Here is a 25729-nt window from a genome sequence, read left to right on the forward strand (position 1 = left end):
GATGTTTATAACGATTCATTAACGACGCCCAACTTTTAGGTTGAAAAGAATTAAAATAAAATAAATAAAAATGCACTTAGCTGTTAGCTTTGAATAACTCATAAACTCGTGCTATTATTTTATCGTTAAAAATACTGTAAACAGAAATATGTCAATAATCAAGATTGTTTCTTAATAAATTTCATAAAGTGCCTAGGTAAGCAAGATTTTAAATCTTCACAGCGCGATTGAAAATAAGCCTCTATGCATTTTATTACAATTTTTGTTTGTTGATTTAGCGTTAAGACTTTGAGTCTTTAAAAAACAGTATTTTAATAATAAAAAAAACGCACCACTGGTTTAATCTATTATTTATATAATTTTTCTCTCTGCAACGGCTGATGGTTGCAGACTATGATCGAGGATTTTGGCATTTACTGCCGAGGGAAAGTGAGGTGGATAGTTAAGCCGCCAGCGGGTTGGAGGCAATTTTCAATATACAAATACATGGCATCCTGGCTGGTGTGGGCATAGTCAACAAACGCTGGCACAAATTGAATATTAAGCCGGCGAATCGATAGTGGCAAGTCTCGAGTCTCGAATCTCTATTCGAACTACTGACCACTGGGCGATTTTGCAGAAGATAACAACGATCTCGATAAGCGCCCCAAAAGGCGCTTCCTGCCGATCCAAAGTGGCCCGCTGTGGCGTTTGTTTGCCACACGCAATCAATGGATCTGGATTTGGATTGTGTATGTGGTTGTGGATGTAGATGTGGATGCCCCTTGCTCCCAATCCCAGGCTTCAGCACTTTGATCATCATTTCGACTAATCGGCCCGCTGTGCAGATCCACTGATGCCCAACTCCAGATCCAGATTCAGATCCAGAGATGCAGATACAAGTACGACGGCATGCATTTCTCTTGTGCCTTTGCAGCTGGGGCTGTTTATCTAGCTCTGGCCAGTCGCTCGGCCATGTTGTTAGTCATTTGTTATGAAACAAGTAAAAGGGTCTCTGGTCGGGTCCGAGGATCTCCCATGTTGTGCATATGCATGAGACCCCGGTCCGCTGTCCATTTTGCTGCTGTGTGGCATTTCAACTGCCGGCCAGTTGCCAGTTGCCAGTTGCCATGTGCCATGTGCATGTGCATGTGGGGAATTTCTTAACACGTGTCACCCGGCTCCACTTGCCTTTAACAGCCGGCGATGGTATAATAGATCCCAGGCTTCTGGCTGGTTAGCTGAAAGGCCTTTTAATCAGAAGCTCTCAATTTATTTGGGTATCTGCTGTGAGCTGCAAAAAAAAAAAGGTAGAAAAAATATAAGAGAATTTCTTAATTATGGATGGGGATGTATTAATGATTTAATAATTCAAAATTACGCTTTTAATTTTTTAAAATCGGAAACGAAGTGAGTTGAAAATCATCATAGATTCAATGTTTTTAAATATATATTTACCTAACATAAGATGTTTTAAAGAATATTTAATTTTAGCAATTGCTGCAAGGGTAAATAAACTGGGGGTTTGTTTTTTTTTAGTTTTTTTTTTTAATAGTTCAATGTTTTTTAATTTGTAAATAATTTTACTTTAATTAAATAATAATAAATATTTACATACAGCCTTTGTAATAAGTAAGAATGAGCAGACAAAAACAAAACGCTTAACGTTACTCTTCAAACAGACGAGCTTAAGCGCCATCTAAGTATCAAAACAGGAACTATAAATGAAAACAGCTTTTTCAACCCCGTCTAGACTGGTTGGGCTCAATGCTAAAATATATTTTAATATAAGAGTGGTATAAGTATAATTGGGACAGACGGACGTCTATCGATTTTGATCAGGAATATATGTACTTTATAGAGTCAGAAATTATTTCTTTTTTAGTAATTAATTTTGATAGATCACGATTTAAAAAAAAAAATTAATTGCGTACATTATAAATTAAATCGTTAAACATAATGCCAACGATTTTAAATATTTTTGGCGCCATCTAAGTATTAAAACAGTTTAAAAGCTTTTGCGGAGCTCAAAGACCAGCTTAATACGTTCTCGAGACACGTAAAATGTAAGTAATTCTATTCTACATGTAAAATACCATTAAAATTTAATTGATTACAATAAAATTTAATTTAGTTTATTTTTGTTTTATTTTAATTATAATTAGTTATTATGCAATATAAATTTTATATTGCATTGGTAATTTTTTTTTAAACCAAAACAATCGATGACTTTGCCAATATCTTAGTTAAATCTGAAAAATCAAAGAACATTTACTATTCTCTAAGTAAGGCTCCTCCTGAATTGGTGCATATGGAAACAATGCGGTCATAAATCGGCACTCTTCGCAGAGACAGATTAATTGCCAAGACCGACGACTTAGCCCACACCACGGACTTTTCCAACAGTAGACTCGGGTCACTCGGGTGACGAAAGCAAATTATATTATATGAAATAATCGGACTGAACGTCATTTTATTCGTCTTTGGTAAGCTATTGCAGAGCTCCTGGCTTTATCAGTTGCAACACATGCACGCTGACTTTTTCATTAAAATAATTTAATATAATTTGGAAGCCACCTAGAAACTTGAACCACTATATATAACAAAGGTCAAAAAGCTTATAGCTTTAAGGCAGTAAATCGCTTGTACGTCTAATAAGGCGACCAACGAGACACTTAATTATAAGCATAAAATTCCCTACTGGAATGGGGCCGACTGGAACTACATAAACAACGGCCATTAGAACGGACAGGTATTCACTGGGCATTTATTTTTTTTTCGATGGGAGCAAGTCGTCCCAATGCGACTGCAGGAAAAATTTATACAAATTAGCGGTGAAATAAATTACGCGGCAACGTCGCCTGTTTTCTGTCTCTGTTCCAAGTAAAAGCAAATTAAATTAGTCAACGCATACTGCCCGGAAAAGGAGAAAAACGAGAAGAACCAAAAGGGAAAGTTATTCAGGAAAATGTAAAGAAAATATAAACTCCAGCATAGTTTAAATTTAAATGCCCTTTTACGATTAAAATAAAAATAGAGATTTGAAGAAGTTTAAAGTTTAAAAATAACTACCAATCTATCTATATATTAGAAAAAAATTAAAGCTTTTATTCCTCTCAAAATTTGTAGTTTGATTGTTTTTTCTTTTCACGTTTTTTTTCACAGAATTTATAATATATATAAAAAGTTAGTAATAAATCTGGTTCCCACTATTGCATATTTCGTTTATTTTACAAATTTTTGTCCATATTTTTTAAAGCGTATTCAAATGCCGCTGTTGAGATAAAGAGTGCTTGTGACCTGTCGCCCTTTTTGGTTGTCCGTCTGTCTGTCTGTCTGGGTGTCTGCTTTTTGGGATGAAGGGTTCGCTGGGAAAGCGCATTCATGGCTGTGGATGTCAGCAGCCAAATGGGTACGAGCATCAGCCAAATGCGACATGACAGCTAACCCGTCTCCCTGGCCCAAATGCTTTTTCCCTTTTTTTCTGGGTGGAGTGGTCCGACTTAGGCGGTGCTTAAAAACGCGTAAATGGCAGTCAGTCACATGCTAATTTGCAGCCCCACCCATCCGCCCGAAAACCCATATGCTGGGACAGCTAATCATGCCACTGCCAGGGGCACTAAAATGTCAGGGAAAATGCCATGAGAAGTGACGCTAATGAGCTGACATAATCCTATAGGACCTGCGTTGGCGTTGCAATTAAAAATATTTAATCATTATTGGCTGACGCCAGAAAGCCAGACATTTGATTTTTCTTCTCCCTCTTTGTTTTTTAATTTTTTGTCTAAAAAATATTCCTTGGTCGATGGTGGTGACAAATTAAGCCGATTGACTGGGACTTTCGCTTTCGTGCCTCGTTTGATCCTCTTCGGAGTGGCCCTTGAAAGTTTCGCAAAATGAGTTTTTAATGCGGAGGTAAAGAACGGAAATCTTTTGGCCAGCTTATCGCCTAATCCCGCTGCCAGGGAAACTTGAAAACTCAGAGCAAAAAATTAAGACCCCAGCTAGACCGACGTCCCACGTCGTTGGCATGCTAAATGCCTGTTTCGTTTATTCATACGCCCCGTTGACCGGCCTCAACTTCGACCCCGAGCTGACCGGCCAATCGCCATAAAAATGCTCATTACAAGCGCGCCAAATTTTTATTGTTGCATACATTTGCCGGCGCACTTGAGCTGCCTTTCGGGCCTGCCCAAAAGTCGAAGCAAAACTTATTTATGTTGTACACATATTTGCCAGCAATTTGTGCCGAAATACATATACTCGTACATGTATAAGCTAACTGCCGGCAGTCTGGCTTTGTCTGCCAAAACGCTGTTCAATGCCGGGCGGAAGGCCGATAACCTCATTATTCATACTCCTTCTGGCTGATTGTTGTACTTTGAATATTTGATTAAGAGGCAAGATTTTTTATTGCCAGCCTATTTGACTTCAGTTGAGCGTGATATAGACGAAAATTGTAGAGCACGGACACTAAAAGATGAAAATAAGTAAAATTTTGCATTTAAATTGACTTACTCTTTTTGATGTTCAAAGCAAAAGTTTGAATATAGGTATATGCAGATATAACAAGTCTCGGTATAACCTAATAAAAGCTAATTAAATTCCATAAAGCCTTCAAAAATATCGTATACAATTCCTGTGTATTATTTCGAACAATACAATTATGAGTGACAAAGGAAGTGAACCTGGCGAACCCTTTTCATAGAGCAATTGTTCACTTTGGCAAGGGAAAAAATGTTGAGCCCTGACCTGAATTGCATTTCACCTTTTCCCCCTGCTCAGTTAATAATTGTGTTGATTTTGCCCATTTGCTTTTCACTTTTTGGACAGCTCATGTCCAGGCAAACATTTCCATCGAGCATATTTCCAATTATTTTGCCACTTTTGTGTGCCAAAAGGGTTTTCGCCCTGTCTTATTCTGTTTGCCCAAAGTATTGTCCCTCTGGCAAAGTGGCCAGCAGACAGGGATTCCTATGGGCTGAAGTAAATATCATTTTCTTGGCAAATAAACTTAGAGGAATTTAAGGAGAGCAAGAAAAAATATTATCTGGAAGGAATCTTAAATGCGTTTAAGGAGAGCAAGAAAAAATATTACCTGGAATGAATCTTGAATGCGTGTAACCCAATGAAACACACATAAAAAAATATTTTCGAATAAAGCGGGTATTTTATGGACTAAAAAATGTAAAATATTTTGAAATTTTTAAGTCCATATTTAACAGTGCTATAAATTTTCCGGGAAGAAAGTTAAGAATGTAATAATATTTCAATTAAATTAAAATTACTCCGAAATTTATACATGTACTTTTATAATTGTTTTCAAGTTGTAAAAATGATTTTATACTTCAAAGAGATTTGTATTTGAAACTGATTTTATTGCGATTTAAAAACAGCTCAAAATGATTTTACGACACGGATTAGTTGCCTTTGAGAATACATATATTTAGCTGAGTGTGCACAACCGTGTGCTCAGGCTCTGTGGGGATTTTTTGCATAGTGGCATGCACATTAATTGAGCCACTTGGGGCATGGCCTAATCAGCACACGCATAATGAGCACAATTAAAGGACAAACATAATTACAAGTGAGCTCTGCCCGCACAGAGCAAACAAAAGAGCAAAGACTGGGCCAAAAGCGGGCCAGAAAAGGGGCAAACAAAGGGCTTGGGGCCCCTGGCCAGAAACAAACACGAAAAGCGAAAGCGAATCCTGTGCAAACTGGGCAAATGAAATTAACAAATTTCGCTAGGGCATGCACAAAAGGCGAATCCTGGGCGCAGGACTTGAACCCTTCTTATTTACGTATGGCAGTCACACAAAGCGATTTCATCTCGGCGCTCGATTACACACCAGATTGGGGTTTTGGTCCAGGGTTTGGTTTGGGCTGTTAAATGCGGTGATAAATGAGTTAAGGTAATGCGTTACATGCGATGCTACTCCCGGGATACTCCAGTACGCGCGTCTCTAATGAAATCATTTAAATACACCCACTCGGGCCACCTCTCGCCCAGAATCACATCCCACACCCACTGGACCACCTACAGTCGACCTCCTTTTCCTTTTCCAGGAAGTCTGTGAATGGGATTTGTACCTACCACAAAAACGTGCCAAAACTCTTAGTCGACGTAGTGTGTGTGGGGCCACTTTGTGACTGTTGTGGTTATAACCAGAAGCATTTCCCACTCAAAATATCTTGTCATCGCCAGTGCATAGCTTTGACCAGAGACAGGGCCTTAATTAATATTCCAAAAATGAATGCAGCGAAAAAATTACGAAAGCAATTAGTGTTTTACTAGGAAATAATCTACCGTTGACACTTGTATTTAAATATTTTTGCAATAAACTTTCAAAATTGTTTAAGGCTAAATAAGAATAGTTAATTTACTATTCCCTAATAACACAAACTTGCCTCATTCCATTTGCTTTTAATAAGGTACTATTCATATTATTTAAATAAACAGCCAGGAAAATCAGAATTCCCCAAAACAAAAAGTCACAAATCCTGTGCATCTTTTATCCTGCAACTGCAACATTTAAGCTCAGCCACATCCATCATCAACATATCCTTCCATCTCCCAAAACTTCACTAAACCACGTGCGGAAGGGGGGTAAATAAATTTCAACTGTTTTAGTGCAGGCGCAGCTGCCTTAAGGACACTCTCGTCCCCCTGGCTGTTGACTTCGATATATCAAGGCAAATGTCGAGCAGCGTGTTACTTTGTTCAACACCCCTCATCTCATCCACATGCATACGCAAACACTTGTGCATATATCAGGGGCAGAGGCAGAGGCAGAGGCAGAGGCGGAGATGGCATTTCATTTTTTACGGCCAGCAGCACTTACGCACCAGCGCGCAAAAGGGCTGGGTATCTCTGGATATATAGTATAGTAGTTCATTACTGCAGTTGATGGTTTTCCAAACTCTGGTTCGCTCATAAAACAAAAAAGCGGAGAAACTACGCAATATGCTAACCAGGCGCAGATGGAAGGAAAGGTCCCTTCATTCCACACCCATAAATAATAAACTGGTTGTCTTTTATGGAGAGGGCGACGGATGCGACAGCTGCTCTTAATTTGCCGTGTCATTTGCAACACTTTTATGATTCAATTCCACCGACAGTGTCTCATCGCATAAAAAGCCAGAAACGATTGCATACACAATCCATTTGAAGAGGGCGTGCCAATTAAGCCGAGGCGACATAAACCTTAAACTCCCCTAAAAAAAAACCCAGTCTGCAGTCAACAAAGAGGAGCAAATGTTTGCAAAAAAAGGAAGAAGAGGATAGCAAAAGCCGAGCAAGAACCGCAGAAAAGTTTTGGGGGAACGGAAAGAGGCAAAATGTTTGAGCAAAAGATAAATGCGCCCGGGGCTTTCAGAGTACTGCAGGCTAAGCTTCCGTTTCCGCTGCATTTTTGCATTTGCTGATTCGACCACGCCCCCTTTGGTTTGCAATGCAAATGTTATCAAGTGGCGTTTAAGCGGGATTGCATAAATTGTGGCTGCCATTGAATTATGCGACCCTGTGCCGGCATTGTGCACCGGGATTTAATTTTAATCAATGCTCACCCCCGTACACTTTTATTTATTTACATTAATCACACTTAAATTGGTGCCACTAATTGATGTATTATAGCTGTCATCGTTTTAACCTTTAATTAAGACCGGGAGCCGGCTGGCAAATTGAAAAATGAAATGAGCACTGAAAATGCAACACTTTACAAGCCGATTACATGCCCGCTGACATTTATTGGGCATGGGTAATTGCAAATGCAAGCGCAGCTTGTCGTTGGATCGCAAAAAAAAAACGTATCTGTCTGGCTCATCATTAAATTATTTTCAATTTTGCTTTAAAAGCTTGCAACATGTTTTTGACATTGAAAAAAGACCCCCGTGTAAACATATAAAAAATTTAAATTGTTTTATTACTAAAAGCTTGCTGTCTACAGGGATTCCATTTTTTATATTTAAGCGAAACCGTATGGTTATTGTTCTGTTAAATTAAATCTCCGAGCTAGCAAAATTCATAAGCGTCTCTTTCAGCAGATGCCAAAAACAAATGCAATGCCCAGCATGAAAAACAATAAAATATTTTATTCAGTTTCAGTTTAAGCCAAATGGCTTCAACTAACTGTATTTGTTGCCTCTTTAAGCGCATACAAAAGTCAATCATGAATAACCATTTTAACTTTTTTTAAGCTCCTTTGTGCAATTCGTAATTCCCGCACACACAAAAATGCAAAAGAAATTAACCCAAACGAGGGTTTCTTTTGCCCAAGGCTAGCATGGCGTATGCGTGATATTTTCTGAGCGAACGAGTGCGTTGATTGAGTTGAATAAATTATGGTTGCATGTTGATTAACTGCAGCCCAAACAATCCCGCAGTGTTAATGTAGTTGTGGACTGAAAAGTGTCCGGCAATGAGTTGAAAACATAACAAAGGTTTAAAACTTTGGCATTTTAATAAGCTGTCAGCAGCCATTAGGGCAAAATAGCGGCCATTAAACCTAGTAAAGGGTTCTAAGCCGCTTTCTAAAGTATAGAGCAGCGTAAAAGGCTGTCCAAAAATCACCCAAGGGTGTATTAAAAGGTGACTTCAAAGTGTTGGGTCAAATTAATGTGTCAACTTAAAATTGTTTGAGCGATTGAAGGCCGCAAGAGGTTTAATGTCAAATCGTTTTTTTAATAATTAAAATGCTATGCATAGCACAAGTATTTAAAGTTTTTAAGTTCCTGCATTTTAATTATGTGAATTCCCAGAAAACCCCAATTTTCTAATTTAATTTTTGCATTTTCCTTTTTAATTGACAGTTTCGAGAGTGATTGATGTTTTGCAATGGACCCATAAGAGTTCAATTTAATTTCGCCGGACACCTTTATTGTTTTAACCCTCTGTTCTGTCCCTGACATTTCGAACAAAGGAGCTTTATCTTCATCCATATCCGAGAAGGAAAATAGTCGCTGACACCTCTCTTGATTGCCATAAAATCCGTTGCGAAGTCGATCGATATGCACATGGAAATTATACGGAAGAGCCCCCGCCCCCCCTATCTCTCCCCAGAAAACTTGGCTTCAGCTCAGCTTGCCGATGATGTCCTGTGTGTGCTGGCGATGAAAAATTCATAAAAAAAATGCCCGTAGTTGGGAGCGGAGGCTATACAACCCCTGATGCATTAAACATTGACACCTTGGAGATGGTTCCAGGTTAATCAACTTAACGCACTCGCATAATACGACGAAAAGTTTAATTAAAAGCTTAATTAATGGGAGGGGTTGCAGACGACGTGGCAGGACGTGGCGTGTGGCGCGTGTGGCCTGTCAACCCATCGGCCTTACTGCCACGCACATGCTAGCAATTAAAATTAAAATTTTATGCTAAACTAAGTAGCAACTCAAGGCAGCCGCGGCAGGCACACGAGCCATTCGCCTAAGCTGGTGTCGTGAATGCGGCTGGCAGCTAATACCAACGTTCGCTCAACGGGGCGTATGCATAATAATTCGAATTTCTTGCATACTCGTCGCTGCCACAGGTCGCTGATGTAATTAATATTAATTAGCCATTTGCATGCAAATATTGTGGTGCATTTGGCCAAGACAAATCTGAATTGTTTGTACATTTTGTGAAAATGGGTTTAATGAAATAATCATCCTTTTTTAATTTACAAGTAACTATTCGGTATTCCTTTTGCCTTTGGTTTATTTTTGCTTTTAAAAACAACAAGAAAAAATTTTAGAAGTACCGAAATTTGTTTTCAAAAATCTTTATTTCGTAAATTATTTAAAAATCTTTAAAATGTATTTTTTTCTTTTATACTTATTTTTCCATTGGTGTTTTACAGTTGCTTTTGGTTTGCCTTTAAAGCTTCTTCATCAACAATAATTAATTTCTTTGGGAAATTAAAAAAAACCCTTCTTTTCCCCATTGGACTATTGCAACGATATAAAAATATTTGCTTTTGCCAAGCTAGTGAGAAATTCTGCCCTGATTTCTATCAAGTTTCTTTGTGAATAACCTCGTCAGAAAGTTTTTATTGGCTCAATAAATTGCCGAAATTCCTTTATATCATCATATATCATACCGTGGCATCTAAACAGGATGTCATCAGAAAAAATAGCAAGGAAAAAGCCGCAAGAGAGCTTCAAGCCCTGCAGTGCTGGGACATTTTTTGTGTACATTTGGACGGATATTGAGTTCGAATCGGAATCGATCAGTAAGCGTATCTGTGTCAGCTCAAGGGCCTGTCTGTCTGCCCATTTCGTTTTGACCAAACTTTGGGCCGCACTTTGGCCGGGAAAAACTAATTTTGCTGCTGGCTTCTCGCGCAAATCTCCTCAGAACTTTCGATTCAGCGTATACGACGTGTTGTTCGAGCGCAACGAACAGTTTTTACTTTGTTTTTTTTGTTTAAACATTTCTTGTCGTAGTGCCACAAATGCCTGTAGTGGGATGTGTTTTGCTTGTCCTCAGACCGACTCTCTTTTCCATTTCGATGCTGACAACACGTCGTTGCTGTCGCCACCTCTTTCTCCCGAAATTGCTCCCTGCACCCGCCTGTTATATGCCACTGTTGCTCTCAAGTTTCTTGGAGTTGTTTTTGTCTGCAATTTGACGTTTTTGCTACGGTATTCTTGTCTATTTCCCGTCGCTGAATATGTGTTATTCCAAACCTAATAGATTATTTGGCGCTTTGCTGGAGAAATTGGTTTCCTTTTTTGTCTAACAGACCTTGAGTTATGTTGTTTCGGCTGTCAGAAGTCGATTACACTGGTAGGGTTTGTTTTTGCAAGGGGTTTTTACGTCCCCTTTTTATTTTACGAAGTATATAATCGAATATTCTTATGAAGGCAATCAAAAAACTGCTTCGAAATTAAAGCTCTTTTTTTTTTAAATCGACACTAATTGTCTGAGCGATAAATAAAAGAGTTATTTCGTTTTTTTTTTTGTTTTATATTATTTATGTTTATTTATAAAAACATGTGGGAAATAAAATGCATTTCGTTATTATAAAAACCTAACGAAAATTTTACTAAAGAATAAGCTAAAAGATTATTAAGTTCAAAAATCAATTAATTCCAGCGATAGCGTTACCAAAAAACTGTCAACGATGTTTTTAATGATTTTACTAAAGACTTGCACGAATGAAAATGGCACCTTAATGTCTTAAGCTTTTTTAGCACCGCTTCAAAGTGCAATATAAGATTTTCGAACCATAAACGACCTCGTAACTTATAACTGAAATATTTCCCATTTTGGCCATGAGCCACTGTGCCTCACTTTCGACTGTCTTCGACAAAAATATGCGAGAAGTTTTTGCCAGGCAAGCTGGATTCCCGGAGACTTCCTGCTGCACATCTGGGCCATGTCGCCCCAGAATTTTCTGCTTATGCGGTGCGATTTCCCCGTCGAAGCTAAGCCAAGCATGCGAGGCAGGCCGCGATTTAGTGTTACATGGTCCAGGCCCCCACGTTGAGCAGTCGTTTTTGTGTGCAGCCGCCCAAATTAATGGCTAATGAAGCGCAAGGAGCGCAGGTGATTGCAGCCGAGAGCCATAAAAGTCAAGTATCCGGGCGGAGTTAAACCGAGCAGCTTCCTGCCCCCGGCTGCACGCCTCATTTGCTGCACAAACACATCTGCCCACGCCGCATCCTGCCGCGTTCATGGCCAAAAAGTTCAAGCAAATAAAAATCACATAAATTTTTGGCTGCCATCAGCAGCAGGAATTGCAAATGCAGTGCACTGCAATGATTTGTATCGATGCAATGTACTCAGTGTAAATACCAGACATGGTAAATTTCTTTTGATTTTCACGGTCACGAGTTGGCACTTAAATCGACCCAGACAAAAAGTTTATTCAGTTGAACTTGAAAAAGAAAGTATGCTTCGCATTCCAACACTCGATAAAGCTGACAGAGAAAGGGCCCACTGAGTCGTGACCTGGCCAAATGCAAATATATTTAAGGTCATTTAGGAGGAGATCAATCAATTTATGTAGCCTTGACAAGACATACGTCAACATTAAACTGAAAGGGATTTAAATCTTTGTATTTAAGTGCCAGGGAAATATAATAAAAAACAAATAACTTGCATTAATAGTTTTAAGGTAATATATCTAAAATGGTGGGCAGAATATTTGCTTAGACCCATGTCTAAAATGAGTTTGTTAAGGTCAGTGCAATAAATTACGTTGATATCAAACGTTTTGCATAAAAAATGTGTCACTTGAGCAGGCATAAATTATTTAAATGAATTCATTTATCACTGTTTGCTTTCTTGTCTCTCCGTTTTGCTGGCATTTGCACCGCCCTTTTAATTTCATTTACAAATCAAACGTCAAATCATTTCACATATCAATGCATTCCATCAGGCTCAAATGTTGTCGTTTTCCTTCGTTATGGCCCTCTAAATCTATAGAACACCCCCTGGGCCTTTGGGCTTTCTGTCTTCTTTCGTTATTCAAATATGTCAGGTCGCCCCTTATTGATTACATTGCCAAACAATTCGGAGACACATTTGGACTTATTGTTGCGCCCATTTTGCGCTTCATTTAACATCGCCTGTCTTTGGGTACGGAAAGTGTTTAAATGCCGCTTCCGTCTTGTTTTTCCCTTATTTCCCTTCCTGTCGGATGGAGCTACATCCCATCCTCCTTGCCGATTTGAAGATGTTGTCTTTCGTGTGTCAGTTTAATATTTGAAAACATACACGAGTTGTGCGTATTTTATTGATTTTCATTTACGCAAGTATTCATAAAAATTGGTTTCTGATGTGTTTTTTATGATTGTGTATTCCTCATAGGACATCTTGTCTTGGGTACCTCGTAAAAACATTCATTTGCCTCTGGCAATGGGATAAATATAGACACTTCGTAGATTTCATAAGGTTTTAATTAAATTATCAACAATTTGTATTATTTTTTTAATTTATTAAATATTTGGTATGTTTTTGGATATAATGGAAATTTAAAGTATGTTTAATTATAGTTAAGTGGATGGCAATAATTGAATTTAATAATTTTGTACTCTTTAATTTATTTATTTGTATTTTTTAAGCTGGCAGCTTTTGCAATCTATCCCACTGTGCTCGTTAGTCGACAGTTTTTGAGTGTTTCGCCTTTTCAGACAAATTAAATGCATTAATAATGCATGAAAACATGTAAAAATATTGATAAAGTCGCGCTCAATTTTCGCAACATTTCCCACAGCTACCAAAGGTGGTCTTAGCACTTCAAATGTGAGCAATCGCACGTGGCGTATGCGGCGTATGCGTAATTTTCGCATAATCATGCGGTGTCCCAAGCTATTGAACACACTCGCACACTCACAGCAATAAACCTGTCAGGGCGGCATTAAAAGTAAGTCTCTAAATGTTATTTACACACACACACACACACACCCAAGGACAATCAGCGGGAAAAGGAAGGAAACAAAGGATCTGCAATGGAAGGAGCATCCCAGAAATGTACACAGAAAATAAAATAACAGTTTTAATGGTCTTTAAAGATTTAAACGACTAACATGAATAATGATTAAATGACTAAACATAAACGGAAGTTAAAAAATTGTTATAGTGTGTTCGCTACTTTAGAATAACAGAAACACTTGTTAATGATATTTTTCCCTGTATAAGACTTCAGTTTTGGGTTAGTTTTTGTTTCTCCATCAGCAGATCGTAAAAATTAAAATGATTACCCAAACTTTGTTCGCTGCACGTGTAAAAGTTTTGTCATTATGTTGAGTAGCGCTGTCGTTAATGGGTTTCCATATGTGGGCGAGACTGTCTCCCTTGAATAAAAGAAAAATCCAACTCCTGTGCGCCCCAGCAATCCAATTGACATTGAGCTTTAATTTACAGCAGCCAGCAAATTGTCGTCATTCGCTTGTTGGTGGCTCAGCGCAATTGTATTGCCATATATCAAAGGTCCACAAAGTATTCCGAACTATTTTTTATTGTTCCCCGCTGTGAGTAAAAGCGTAGTTAACTTAATGAACACGTCCCATTTGCAGACAATGCCAAGCAGCAAATGAACTTTGTGTTCAAACAATGCAGCGGCAATATAAAGCGTTTGTTTGTCATATAACGTCAACGACAGTAAAGACGATTTAGCCATCAGCGAATATCTGCGATAGTCTTGAGCGATGTTAACGTGGCCCTGTTGGCTACAGTGCGAATTGAGTGAAATAAAACAGCTGTGTTTGTTATGCTCTGTTAACGACCACGAGGCTTATGAGCTATTTTAGTTTACAGAAGTTATTTCACACTAACATTTAAATATCACATTCTTTGAATGTGTTATTATTACATAAAGTTTAAAGCTATTTAAATTAATATAACATTTAAATATCACGTCATTTAAATGTATTATTATGACATAAAGTTTACCGCCTATATAAAGTTTGCCTATGATTAAATCTAAATTTGTTTTTCCCCAAGTTTTAAACGATTTGTATTTTGTACCAGCATCTTTGTACTGTTAAACAACTATTTGAAACAATTCCCCCTTTTGAAATTAAATGTAGCATGGCCCTAAAACCAACCATTTCTCATTTCCCGTTTTGCCGGCGTCCAGAAATTTCTATTATAATCGAAACTTTTTATCTGCGCACTGCGCACTTGGCGAAACTTTTGCATTTCGCACAGGCTTGAAATCACTTTCTCCTGGCGGGGAAATTTCCTGCGGCTACTTGACGCATTAGCAAGCTACGAACGCCTTTACATTCGTGGCCATAGACATCATAAAATTCCGTAATTGAAACCAGCATCGTTTGGGGTAAACTCCAGTTCCCTGAGTTTAGTTTGTCTTTTGTCGAGGCAGCTGATCAGATTTGGGCGGACAACAGCTTACCTGCCCACCAATTACGCTAATTATCATCACAATTAGCTGGCTAACTTTGCTTTTGTTCAGACTCACATTGGCGTATTTATTATTCAGAAACTCGACTCAAAACTTTGCTACCATTTGCATGGTTTATGCCAAACGTTGTTGTGAATTAACATTAATGTTTAATTATAAAGAGTTTTCGCCTTTGCCTTTTGCAATAATAAACTAATATATAAATAGTTTATTATTGCAAAAGGCAAATATATAAAACGAAAGTTTGCCTTTTAGTTGAAACAAATCTACCTGAATTTCCGCTGCATAAACTTAATTTATTCGTCTCTTTTGTCTTGAAAGGTAACAAAACTCAACTTTTAATGAAATCGAGTTTATACTTTGTAGGCATGGCTAACTCTCCTGCTCACAACTGATTCCATGTTCCGAAAATTTCGAACAATATTTCACTTAGCAGCCACTAAGCAACGGATGCAAATGGAAAAGTTGACTTGCCGGCATGCAAGTCGCCTGGAATGACTTTCATCGCAATCCTTTGTGGCTGCTCGTCAAAAAGGAGTCCCAAAATAACACGGAGCCCGACTGACGAGGCGACTATGTCCTGGTCCCATAGAGTAAACACAATTCAATTAACTCTGCGCTCGTTGTCGGTCGGTTTTTGGGGGCATTGTTGTGTGAAGGCACCGGAACCGGCGGCGCTAGAATAACTGAAAACGACAAGCCGATGATGGCACATTGCCAAAGGCAGTGTATGAGGAGATACACAGCTAAATCACTTACAGATAGTCAATCAAGTTGGATTGGTACCAACTTATTTAGAGCTTATGTAGGCCAGATATATATATAGTTGCTCAATAATTATTATGACGCATACAGGCTACAAAATTTAAAATAATTTATACATTTTAAGTAATTATTAACCAATGTTTATAGTTTTATTACAAAAAATTAAAATCTTTTTAACTTAACTATCCCTAATTTACTTTCTACCAGATTCTTTATTATTTTTGTTAAAATCTATAAAGTCTTGAAAGAATCTAATGCCTTCTCGCCAATTTTTTCTCAGTGCATTTGATGCAGTTACTGGGGGCATGCAACAAGCCACAGGAGCGGAGCGCCTACAACAAAGCATTTGCATTATTCAAATTTTCATTTGGCGGCCTCCCCTGAAAATAAAGAGCCGCCTAATTGACCTTTTTCGGGAAAAAGGCAAATCCTTAGCTGAAAGTCCAGAAAGAACAAATTCAATTTTGTCTAGTTGGACTTTCCTACCTCGCCTTCAGCGTTAATAATTTCTGCTACAGTTAATTAAGAGACTGGAGTGTCATCGTCAAGCTCTACGCTCCAACCACTCAAGCCAATGGCGATAATAACTATTGTTTGCTTAATGAGCTAAATGCTGAAAAACTTTGACTTAACCGAGCACAACAGGCGTCAGCGTTGCGTTCGCTCATTCATCATCTGCAAGAAATCCAAGCGAAGCAGCAGCTGAAGTGTAAATGTCATTGTCAGCTCGGTTGGACCAAATCGAAGGGCAGATGGCGGTGGCTGGTCTAAAGGGGAGTTTATCCTGCCCATATCCTGTACTCAACGGGGTATATTAATTTTTTTTTTAATTTTATAGTTTTTGGTATTTTACCTACCCCAACAGTAATCATTAATAAAATAACCTTAATAATAAGTGAGTGGTGTTAGTATCAAGTTTCCTAACTCTCCAGTAAATGTAAAAATTGTTCAATTTTAATGTTGCCCAAAGGTAATGTATTAATGTAAAAGTTAAAGTTTCTGAATAAAATGTACACACAGAACAAGTTTAAGTTAACTTTTTTAAACTTTTTAAAACTATGATATAGTGTAAAAAATGTAAATGTAAAAACACAAACATTTTGATGTTTATCATGCGATTATACAAAACTTGAAAATAAATTCCATATTTACCTTCTCCGTCAGTTTTGATTTATTCCATTACCGACTAGCGACTACCGACAGGATATTCATGTCTCCATCCAGATCCTTGGCATCATCGTTACTTGTGTTTCTTATTGCTACTTTTATTGTGCGACAAGCGGTTGGGTGGAGTCATCGTCATCATCATCGTCAGAGGAACAGGAGCAGTAGCAGGAGCAGGACATCCAAAGGATGCGATGCGTGGCTGTGGCGCTGGAATGGAGACGCACGACTGCCGTTGACACTTCGCCAGAGGAAAACCAGCAAAAAAACTAGGGTTTTCCGAAAGGGTAAACGGCAAAGCTAAGTCTGCGGGATCTGCGGGAGTGTGACTTTGATTTTTGGTTCGAGCTGTGGGGGGAATGGGGAAGGGGAAGTTTTCAGCTGAGACTTACCTTCGAGTAATGACTTCATTTTCCGCCGCATACATTTCCAGCAATGTCACGCCTGGCCGCGGCGGCTTTGTTTTCATTTTGCTGCCTTTGTTTTGTTTCTTCACCTTTAAAGTTGAAGCCAAAGAGGAGGAAAATCCATTGAAGGTTTTCCCTTCCCTTTTCAGTTTTTTTTGCCAAACAAAAACGGACGACAACTAAGAATAACTCGTGGAAATTCCTTTAAATTTAATACACTTTTTCTTGTGGCTCTCCTTAATGGTGTTTTATTTTTAAGGGCAATTTGCCGAATGGGTAGTTTGTGGGCTGGCCGGGCCAATTCTTTATATAATGTTTCAATTTGCCATCAGATAGACGGAGATACGATTGTGAGGGCGGTTGTGTGCGTATGATTGATATCAATTTTGCTTTGATGAACGCTCCAAGGAATCGCTACCGAGTTTATTTGTTATACTTTTGGGTCGTCTATTCCTATTCCTGTTCCTATTCCTTTTCCTATTCCCCCCCTTTCGTCATTTCGTTCAAATGTTTGGGAATTACATTTTTATACAATTTCCTCGCCGCAAATTCGAAAGGCAGAGTTTACTTGAGCCCCTGTCTTTGCGGTTTGTGGCCCAGAGGAGGGAAAACTATATACATATATGTATATGTATGGAATGTTTACATCGCTGGCTGGCATCACACATAAATATATTTAAATCAGTCTGCCTTTTCCCAAAGCATTTGCATATCGAAATGTTGTACATCACATGGGAAAAAGAAATACAATATTTACAAACATACATACATACATGGGCACAATAAAAAGAGACGTTCTCAAAACATTGACACGATTTGGTCAGAGCGACAAGCGAAAATTGATTATTCCATTTATTTTCCGACACGAATTTCTTGTGCTGCAGGAATTACTCATCAATTTCATCGTCTTGGGTGCATGTGTGAAAAATGGCCCTTGAATATTGTGAGCTTCCAAGTTGTATTGACTAGTTGATAAAGCGAATAAATAATGCTTCGTATCTGAGAAGTCGATCTTAGTCCAAACCTTCGACATTGATTGCAGATTTATTTTTGGGAAGCCACACATGCATAGCCCCATAATTTAAATGTTTGTGAAATAAAAGAAAATAAGTTCGTTTGAGGTAGAGCTGGGAAACTATCGATTGCGGTCCCATTCGATATTTTCAATGTTTTGGGAGCGAAAAATCGATACTATCGATAGTACCGTTTTTTGTGCGGTTCTTTATACAAGTTAAATTCATAAGCAAACTCGAATATATATATCATATATAGTACATATTTTTTGCAATAGTACTCAAAACTACAGCCATCACCTCCAATTTAAGTTATTCTAGAAGGTTTTTTTTTTTAAAGAGTTTAATATTTTATTTTTTGCATATTTCCTATCCAAAACTCTGCAACCAAGCCTCGTATTTTTTGCAAAGTTAAGTGATGTAAGAAAAAATGGCCAGCACCATCGATAGCGACAAAAAACTATCGATGGTGGCTCATGGTGTAAAAACTCGATACCTCGATAGTGCCATCGATAGTTTCTCAGCTCTAGTTTGCGATCATCAAACTTCTACTATTTTGCACATATTACAAATTATCTGTTAAGCTCAATAAGAAATGAGAAAATTCGGCGACGAGAGATCGGTGGCTCACCAGGTTAAGAACAAACAGCTTTATAACAAATTTTTGTTGCTATTGAAAAGGTAAGAATTGGCTACACTTTGTCGTTTTCCTATTCTGCAATTAGAATTTGTGTTTCAGATGCGAGGATTTTCCCAAGGAGACCAGAAGCGATGATTCCCTGACCCGCTCATTCGAATCCAGTCAAGATGTGGGTAAGAAAATGGGTAACTTTATTTGATTATAAGAGCACTGGCTATTTTCGGCTGTGCCGGGTCTTATTTTACAATCGGCAACAAATGGCCAAGTAAATACTAAAAAGATTTTAGATATTCTCTGAAATCCAAACTTGCTATCCAAATAAACAAAAGGAAATCTTCAAGCAATCCTCGTGGAAACCAAGAAGAATCAGTCAGGATCCCCCAAGGAAACCTCTATGAATTCTTTAAGTTAAAGACATGTTCTGGAATTCTCCTAAGAAGCATCCTACTTGGACCTGCGCTGCAATCGCGACCGTAGCATCTTGTTCTCATCCGCACACTTCGTGGTGATTGCGGTGCGAACTTCGCGCGGCGTCATGTCCAGACTGTTGGTCATCAGGTAGACCAAGTCGGCAACCTTGAGAGGATCGAGCTGCTGTTTGCTGGGACGGGCGCAGTCCCTGAAGGCCGGAGATGGTTTTCCGGACAACGTGTGGTGGGCCAAGGTGTCCCGGTCGAAGATCTCGCAGAGCAACTTGCGGGTAATCGAGGGGCCGGTCATGTCCCAGTTGATGGCGCTCAGGCTGACGCGGGATACTTCGGTGCCATTGGGACCGATCATCACCATGGGCGATTCGCTGTTCTGGTCGAACTCGAAGCCCGGACACGGACGCTTGGCATTCGGCGTGGATGTCACGGGTTTCTTGATGCGCTTCCTCTTATTCGTCAATGGTTCCTCGCCAGCTGGCACATAATCCTCGTCATCGTCATCATCCAATCCGAGCTCCCCGTCGTTGGTTTTTGGCGTCGAGGTGTTGTGCTCATCGGTTCCATGGCGGAACACGTCGAAGGGCTCCGAACTCTGCTCCTGATCCTGCTCCTGCACCCGCTCTCGTTCCATCTCATGTGCCTGCTCCTGCTCCTGGTCCATTTCCTGCACCTTCTCGATCTCGATGGTGAGGAGATCCAGGGCCTTGCGCTTGCTGCGCTCCCACTGCTGGATGAGCTTCATCCGGGCCTCATTCACCGCCAGGATGGTGCTCCTCATAAGCTGCGCATTCTCCACATCCTGCACAATGTCTTCGAAATCCTCCGATCGCTGCGATCGCAGCAGCTTCTCAGCAGCCAGGGTCAGGGTTTCCAGGGTGCTCAGTTTGCCACTGTCCGACATTTCGATGTGCCGCATGGCGCTGTCGGCAAACTCATTGGCTTCCTGCAGACGCCGCATCTTGCCATCGTCGCTCTCCTCCTCCGAAAATGAGTGATCCGTCCGCAGGCGGGCGATGATCTGCTCCACCTTTTTCTGCTTCTCGGACAGCTGCACCGTCTCAGGATCGTAGGGCAAAAGGGTCAGGGCGAATTCCAAACGCTGGCGACGATTAATCTGTAAGGGCATCATTATTGTGAATATCAATTTGATATTATTATACTCTATATATTAAGGAACAATTACCCAAGGCAAACTAATATTTTCCTTAATATTTTAAATGACATAAGGCAAGTTTATGTTTATCTAAATATATAAGCTGTGCTCATCTTCCAGTATTTACTTAAATCTAGATATTTTGTATAGGTGTTTATATAAAATGTTTCTTATGAATTAACTTTTAAGAATGGTGTTTATATAAAATGTTTTATTTTTATATTTGTAAACATTTCTTATGAGTTAACTTTAAGAATGGTGTTTTTCTTGAAAATTATTATATTCCATAAGATATTTCGAAATTTTCTCTACAACTCACCATAGTTCAGCTTGTTGTCCAATTGTAAACTGAATGGTTACTAATAAGTCACGCTCTTATATACCACCAAGCCAACGCTTTCAGGTAGTTTTTCAGATGTGCCATTAAATCCTTTTATTACCCTTGCAGATGCTTCTGGTACGGATTTGATGACCTGCAGGTCGGACATTAGTAGTCGTCGGCTACCTGCGGGAAGAGCTTGCAGCTGCTCGGTAGAAAAACCCTCGTGCTTTCAGGATCAAGAAATGGCCATCGTGTCGGAATCGGAATCAACCCAAACCGTTTCCACCCAGGACATGGCCACACAAACGGCAATCCAACCTTATTCCAATGGAAACCAGCTGGATTGTAGGATCAGCCGAGATGCATCGACACAATCTCGGCCAAAACTTCAAGATGCCCAAACACAATCGATTCCATTTTTGTCATTGGACCTTAAGAATAGCCAAACCCAAACGGAAATTATCGTTCCAGAAGAAACTAAACAATACACTGCCCCCAATAAGCCGAAATATAACGATGAAAAAGCTCCGAAGTCTGATAGTTTATTGCGAAAAAGTTTCTTTAAGCGTCCCATGATTGTGGTGAAAAGAGGCCTTCCCCTTTCTACCGAATTTACAATTAAAATGCATCAAAGTACAACTGATACAGTGATAGTTACTTCGTATAAAGAAGATAAGCAGACACAATATGAAAACCCCCTTGATTATAAGATTTCAGAGCCTTCAAACTCCACCAAAATTCTCGATAGGGTAGTGGAACTGGAAACAAAGCTGAGGAAACAGGAGAAATCTCTGAAAGATCTGCAAGGATCTATGAAATCATGGAAAGCCCAGGATAGAAAACCCGCTGACTGTAGGCTCATCTTCAAGGCCCAACCAAAGGATTGTGAATTGCCAAGAAAACCTGCAAACCGCTATCAAACAACACAGAAAAATGATGAGGATGATTGCGAGTGCAGTGACTTTTCCAAAGAATTTATCAAAATTTGCCTAAAGCCTGAAAGCTCCGATCAAATAAGGTGCCGAAATTATACCCAAAAACCCATTGCTACACAATGCAGTTGTAGTAACGATGAAAATTCTAGAACAGTTATAGGAAAACCCAATGCCAGCCAGTGTTGTAAATATGACCGAAAGGCAATCTCTACACAGTGCGATTTGAATGATAATGATTACAAAGCCAATTGCCGAAATAATAGTAAAAAGCCCTATCCAACGCAAAGCTTAGAGGATACGGATAATTTTTTGCAACAGTTCAATCGTGTGTTCTTAAAACCCAAAAGCGAAGAATTAATTTGTGGCCATTCCAGAAAGATTTCGGAAGAAAATAAAACCCAAAGGTCACCTTACTGTGTAAATCCTACAAACCAAAATTTAAAGCAAGAAGAGGTTGACACTTTACTCGATAGATTTGTTGAATTGGCAGCAAAAGCTAAAAACGAAACTCCTCAAACAAGAAGAGTTTCCTCAACATCCTGTTTGGATACAAACAGAAGTCCACAACAATCGCAATCAAAGCAAACTGTGGAAAACGAGGTATATCAGTCCTTGATCGAACAGTTCATGCAGCTTTTCACTAAATCCAGGAAGTCTGGCAATGAACAAGATGAGAAAACTAACGCAATTGGTGGACTACTGGCGGAATTAGTTAAATATTTTATAAAGCCCAAGGACCTGGAATCGAGTCCTTGTAAGGAGGAGGATGGAAACAAAAAAGTCACCATAATGAAAAGGGAATCTGTTTCGGGTAATGAACAGAAAATTCAATGCAATTGCTCGAAAGCCCAGCGCGGTTTTAGAACCACTTCAACGCAATCGGAGCTCAAAATGACGGATATCCACCATGATTTAAGGAGGCGAGATGAGCGGCCTTGTAGTTTGGCAAGGAAATCCACAATAAGCGAGATTTACGCCTCCAATGCATCTTTTAGGGACACTAAACCCACAGATCCGACACCATGTGGGTGCCAATTTTGTGGCAACGGCAATCTGCCCGTTCTGGATAGCTTGCTAAATGAGCTATTTTACCTTATTGGACCGAGATCCTTCAACGACGTGGTGCTGACCATACTCCGGCATCCGGAAAACATCTACCACATAAACATCCGTGAAATGGCCTCGGGTACCGTACTGGGCTGCCTGCTGGCCAATGGAAGGGCCATCAACGAAGCCATTGCCCTGGGATTGTTCGAGGACATCCACACGTTCTGCGAGCTGGACAAGCACAGGGAGCACGATCCCAGGGACTGCCCACTGGGCATTAGCCCCGACATCCTTTGTCCACGCGAACGTGGGGGCGACATTCATCCGGATAGGGATGCGGCCAAAACAAGGGCCATTGAGTTTTCCACTCGAGTGCTGGGAGTTCCTGCCGGACAAGCAGGTCGCTTCTTTTCCCTGACCAACGCCCTCAAATTGGCCAAGCAACCATCCGATCAGCGCCTTGGATGCTCGGAACTATCCATGGTGTCCCTCCATTGGCGCGGAAGTCCCGGACAGAGTGTTCGTATTGGCCAAGGAGCAGTCACCGGCAGTCACTTGCTTTCCATGAGAAGTAACCATCACTTTTCAATCACGGATTTTAGTGAACCGGGCCAGACGTCCAGTTTGTTCCTTCGCATAGTTTCTGGCCAGGAGCAGGAGAGTAAGGAAAATGAGTCCAAACTAGTAAGGCATTGTGATACTCGCCATAACTTTTGAAAACTATGTTTTTAATTTACTTTTGAAATGTGATTTTCTTTCAAAAAGAAACCTTTTCCTACGCCTTAAAACTTTTTAAGGGCCATTTGCTAATTCTAATTTATACTTTTTGTAAAATTTTGAAATTTTTTGTGTAATGTTAATAAACAAAATTGTTGTATCTTCATTATATACTATAAAAGTTAGGAGACTCTTCTTTATTCTAAAGGTTTATTATAAACTATTAGTAGATTCATACTAACTAATTCATAGCTCATTATTTTATTTTTTTTAAGAATCCAATCGAATCCAAAATATTATATTTACTTTTCAAAGGCAAGCATATATTACTCATTCCCAAATATGCAGCAAATGTTTATAAACAGGTACGCGTTTAGAATTGCAAAAAATAGCTCAAGTGGCCCATTTGCAATTCGCATTTATGGCCACTTACTCAACAGCTGCATATTGGGAAAATCCGCACAATCAGCAGGTAATTCTCAATCAGAATAATCCCAGCCCTTGTATTAATCCCTCCTCCCAGGCAGCTGGTATAGATCATAAAAGTCCAGGAAAGATATATATTTAAAGCAGGTAGAATATGTTAGGACCTATAAAATATCTGGCCGCGGGCGAAAAGTCATTAGTTTGCCAAGAACATTGCAGCAATCAACATATCCAAACCATCAAGACAAAAGAGTTTATCTTTAAGACTTAAATTTTATTTAAAAAATAAAATTAACTTTGAAGATAATACATACTCTACAATAAACCGACATTATCATGAGCAACATCAGCAACGACAGTGGACTGGATGACTCCGCTAATTGTGCCGCCAATGCCAATGGTCCTTTGGCAGCCACTCGGTTGTCCTGGTTCCTGGCCGAAGTGGACGATGGCTCGATGACAAGTGGGAAACCGAATGGCCGGAGACGGCTCTGCGTGCTCCACTCCATGGAGCTGCTGGAATCCGATGTTTCGGACAAGTACATGAGCCGCTTCGTGGAGTTCCGGGTCAATGGCATGGTGGTGGAGGCCAAGCTGATCCTGGCAGCGGACGAGAGGCGTCTGGTGGACGCCGCCCTGCTCTCCATGAGCAGGGAGGAGCGCGAGGATGCCAGTGCCCAGCAACTGTTGGTGCAGTACACCGAAAGCGAGGAGGCGGGAGGAGGCGATCGACTCGTCCAGAAACTGGTCTCCCCCAAAAAAGTGATGTGGATGAGCACCAAGCCCGAGCTGAAGGGCAATCCCCTGGTGAGCCTGGCTCCCGGATGCATTGCCCATGTGTTGTACGCCTACGAGCAGCGGGATTACATGGAGAAGATGCTGCTGCACCTGAAGGCGCGCAGCTTTGACCTCGCCTTCGACGACAACTTGGCCACCGAACCGGAGGCCATGACCGACGACACCTGGATGCTGGTGCAGTACAGCCCGGAGCCGGAGACGGTGGTCTACCAAGTGGTGCAGTACAGGCAGACGGTGTGGCGCAAGGAGAATCTCTTCAAGGATGTGATCGCCTACATCCAGCCCCCGGCCAGCGACGTCGTCCTGCAGGCCGTGGTCATCAGCTATGGCCAGGACAAAGAGGTCCAGACGGCCAAGTTCGAGGAGCTGCGCCGGTTCCCCTTCGACATTGACTTTCCCCTGCCCGAGGATCTGGACAAGCATCCGGAGCACGGCACCTCCACCGCCCTCTTCGCCCGCACCAGTCTGTACCAGAAGGCCGAGCAGCGCGACTCCACCGGCGAGCACAAGGAGCTGCGCAAAAGTCTGGAGCAGATGAGCGAAAGGGCCCAGGGCGAGGCCCAGATGATCATCGATGCCTTCGACATGGTGGAAAACATCAACAAGAACTTGCAAAGTCGCCTGTCCGGCGAAGTTCGATCGGCCGTGGACGCCACCTCCGGAGACGAGCTCAATTGATCGGATAAACACTTCGAATTCGATTTATATATATAGCCAGTTAAGTTACTTATAAAGTATTAAACTTACAAAATGTATACTATAGGAAATCAGTAAATTATTGCTCGAAATTAAAAACTAAAACTGTTTTTCAAATTAATATTATTGAGATATTATATTTTATTTATCCAGCTTGCCTTTCATTTATATCCATTCTATCATCTTATCCAAAGTATATATTTTATCATTAAGCTTTTGATTACTTAATTGATATATGTGTTTATTTGAAATGGAAATAAACTGTGCTCTATTATATAAAAGAACATTTAAAAACTTATAAAAATTAGCTTTGACCAACATTAGCTTATTTATTATTTATTAAAGAACTTTAAATGACATTAAAATTAAATCATTAATTTAAGTTTA

General features: G+C 40.0%; 2 protein-coding genes and 1 long non-coding RNA gene across 6 annotated transcripts; 1 reads left to right on the top strand and 2 right to left on the bottom strand.

Annotated features, from left to right (window-relative positions):
• Window positions 1-343: 343 nt before the first annotated feature.
• Window positions 344-18294, bottom strand: LOC128263242 (uncharacterized). Of its 3 annotated transcripts, XR_008268420.1 has the most exons (4): window positions 18192-18294; window positions 17153-18132; window positions 16749-17075; window positions 344-1273 (listed from the first exon to the last, which is right to left on the bottom strand). It is a non-coding gene; the product is annotated as an uncharacterized LOC128263242 (long non-coding RNA). The 3 variants fall into 3 exon arrangements; XR_008268419.1 differs by having other exon boundaries at window positions 17153-18282; XR_008268421.1 differs by lacking the exon at window positions 344-1273 and adding an exon at window positions 15326-15517 and having other exon boundaries at window positions 17153-18282.
• Window positions 18295-19211: 917 nt separating this feature from the next.
• Window positions 19212-20889, bottom strand: LOC128263500 (early boundary activity protein 1). The gene is made up of 2 exons (XM_052998580.1): window positions 20842-20889; window positions 19212-20362 (listed from the first exon to the last, which is right to left on the bottom strand). The coding sequence occupies exons 1-2, from the start codon at window positions 20887-20889 to the stop codon at window positions 19265-19267; spliced, it is 1146 nt and encodes a 381-aa protein (XP_052854540.1). The 3' UTR covers window positions 19212-19264.
• A 2741-nt stretch (window positions 20890-23630) lies between these two features.
• Window positions 23631-25472, top strand: LOC128263220 (early boundary activity protein 3). 2 transcript variants are annotated; one of them, XM_052998052.1, is made up of 2 exons: window positions 23644-25262; window positions 25316-25472. In XM_052998052.1, exons 1-2 carry the CDS (start codon window positions 24185-24187, stop codon window positions 25330-25332), a joined length of 1095 nt encoding a protein of 364 aa, XP_052854012.1. In that variant the 5' UTR covers window positions 23644-24184; the 3' UTR covers window positions 25333-25472. The 2 variants fall into 2 exon arrangements, with proteins under 2 accessions (XP_052854011.1, XP_052854012.1); XM_052998051.1 differs by having other exon boundaries at window positions 23631-25324.
• The last annotated feature ends 257 nt before the right edge of the window (window positions 25473-25729 follow it).

This window comes from Drosophila gunungcola, unplaced genomic scaffold, assembly GCF_025200985.1.
Source record: "Drosophila gunungcola strain Sukarami unplaced genomic scaffold, Dgunungcola_SK_2 000001F, whole genome shotgun sequence".
Taxonomy (NCBI): Eukaryota; Metazoa; Arthropoda; class Insecta; order Diptera; family Drosophilidae; genus Drosophila; species Drosophila gunungcola.

What these genes read in the sequence shown, in the direction of transcription:
- LOC128263500 (XM_052998580.1), bottom strand. Translation starts at nt 20,889, where the DNA reads ATGTCCGACCTGCAGGTCATCAAATCCGTACCAGAAGCATCTGCAAGG. An exon ending in TACCAGAAGCATCTGCAAGG is followed by an intron (nt 20,363 to 20,841) that starts GTAATAAAAGGA and finishes ATGCCCTTACAG; the next exon opens with ATTAATCGTCGCCAGCGTTT.
- LOC128263220 (XM_052998051.1), top strand. Translation starts at nt 24,185, where the DNA reads ATGAGCAACATCAGCAACGACAGTGGACTGGATGACTCCGCTAATTGT.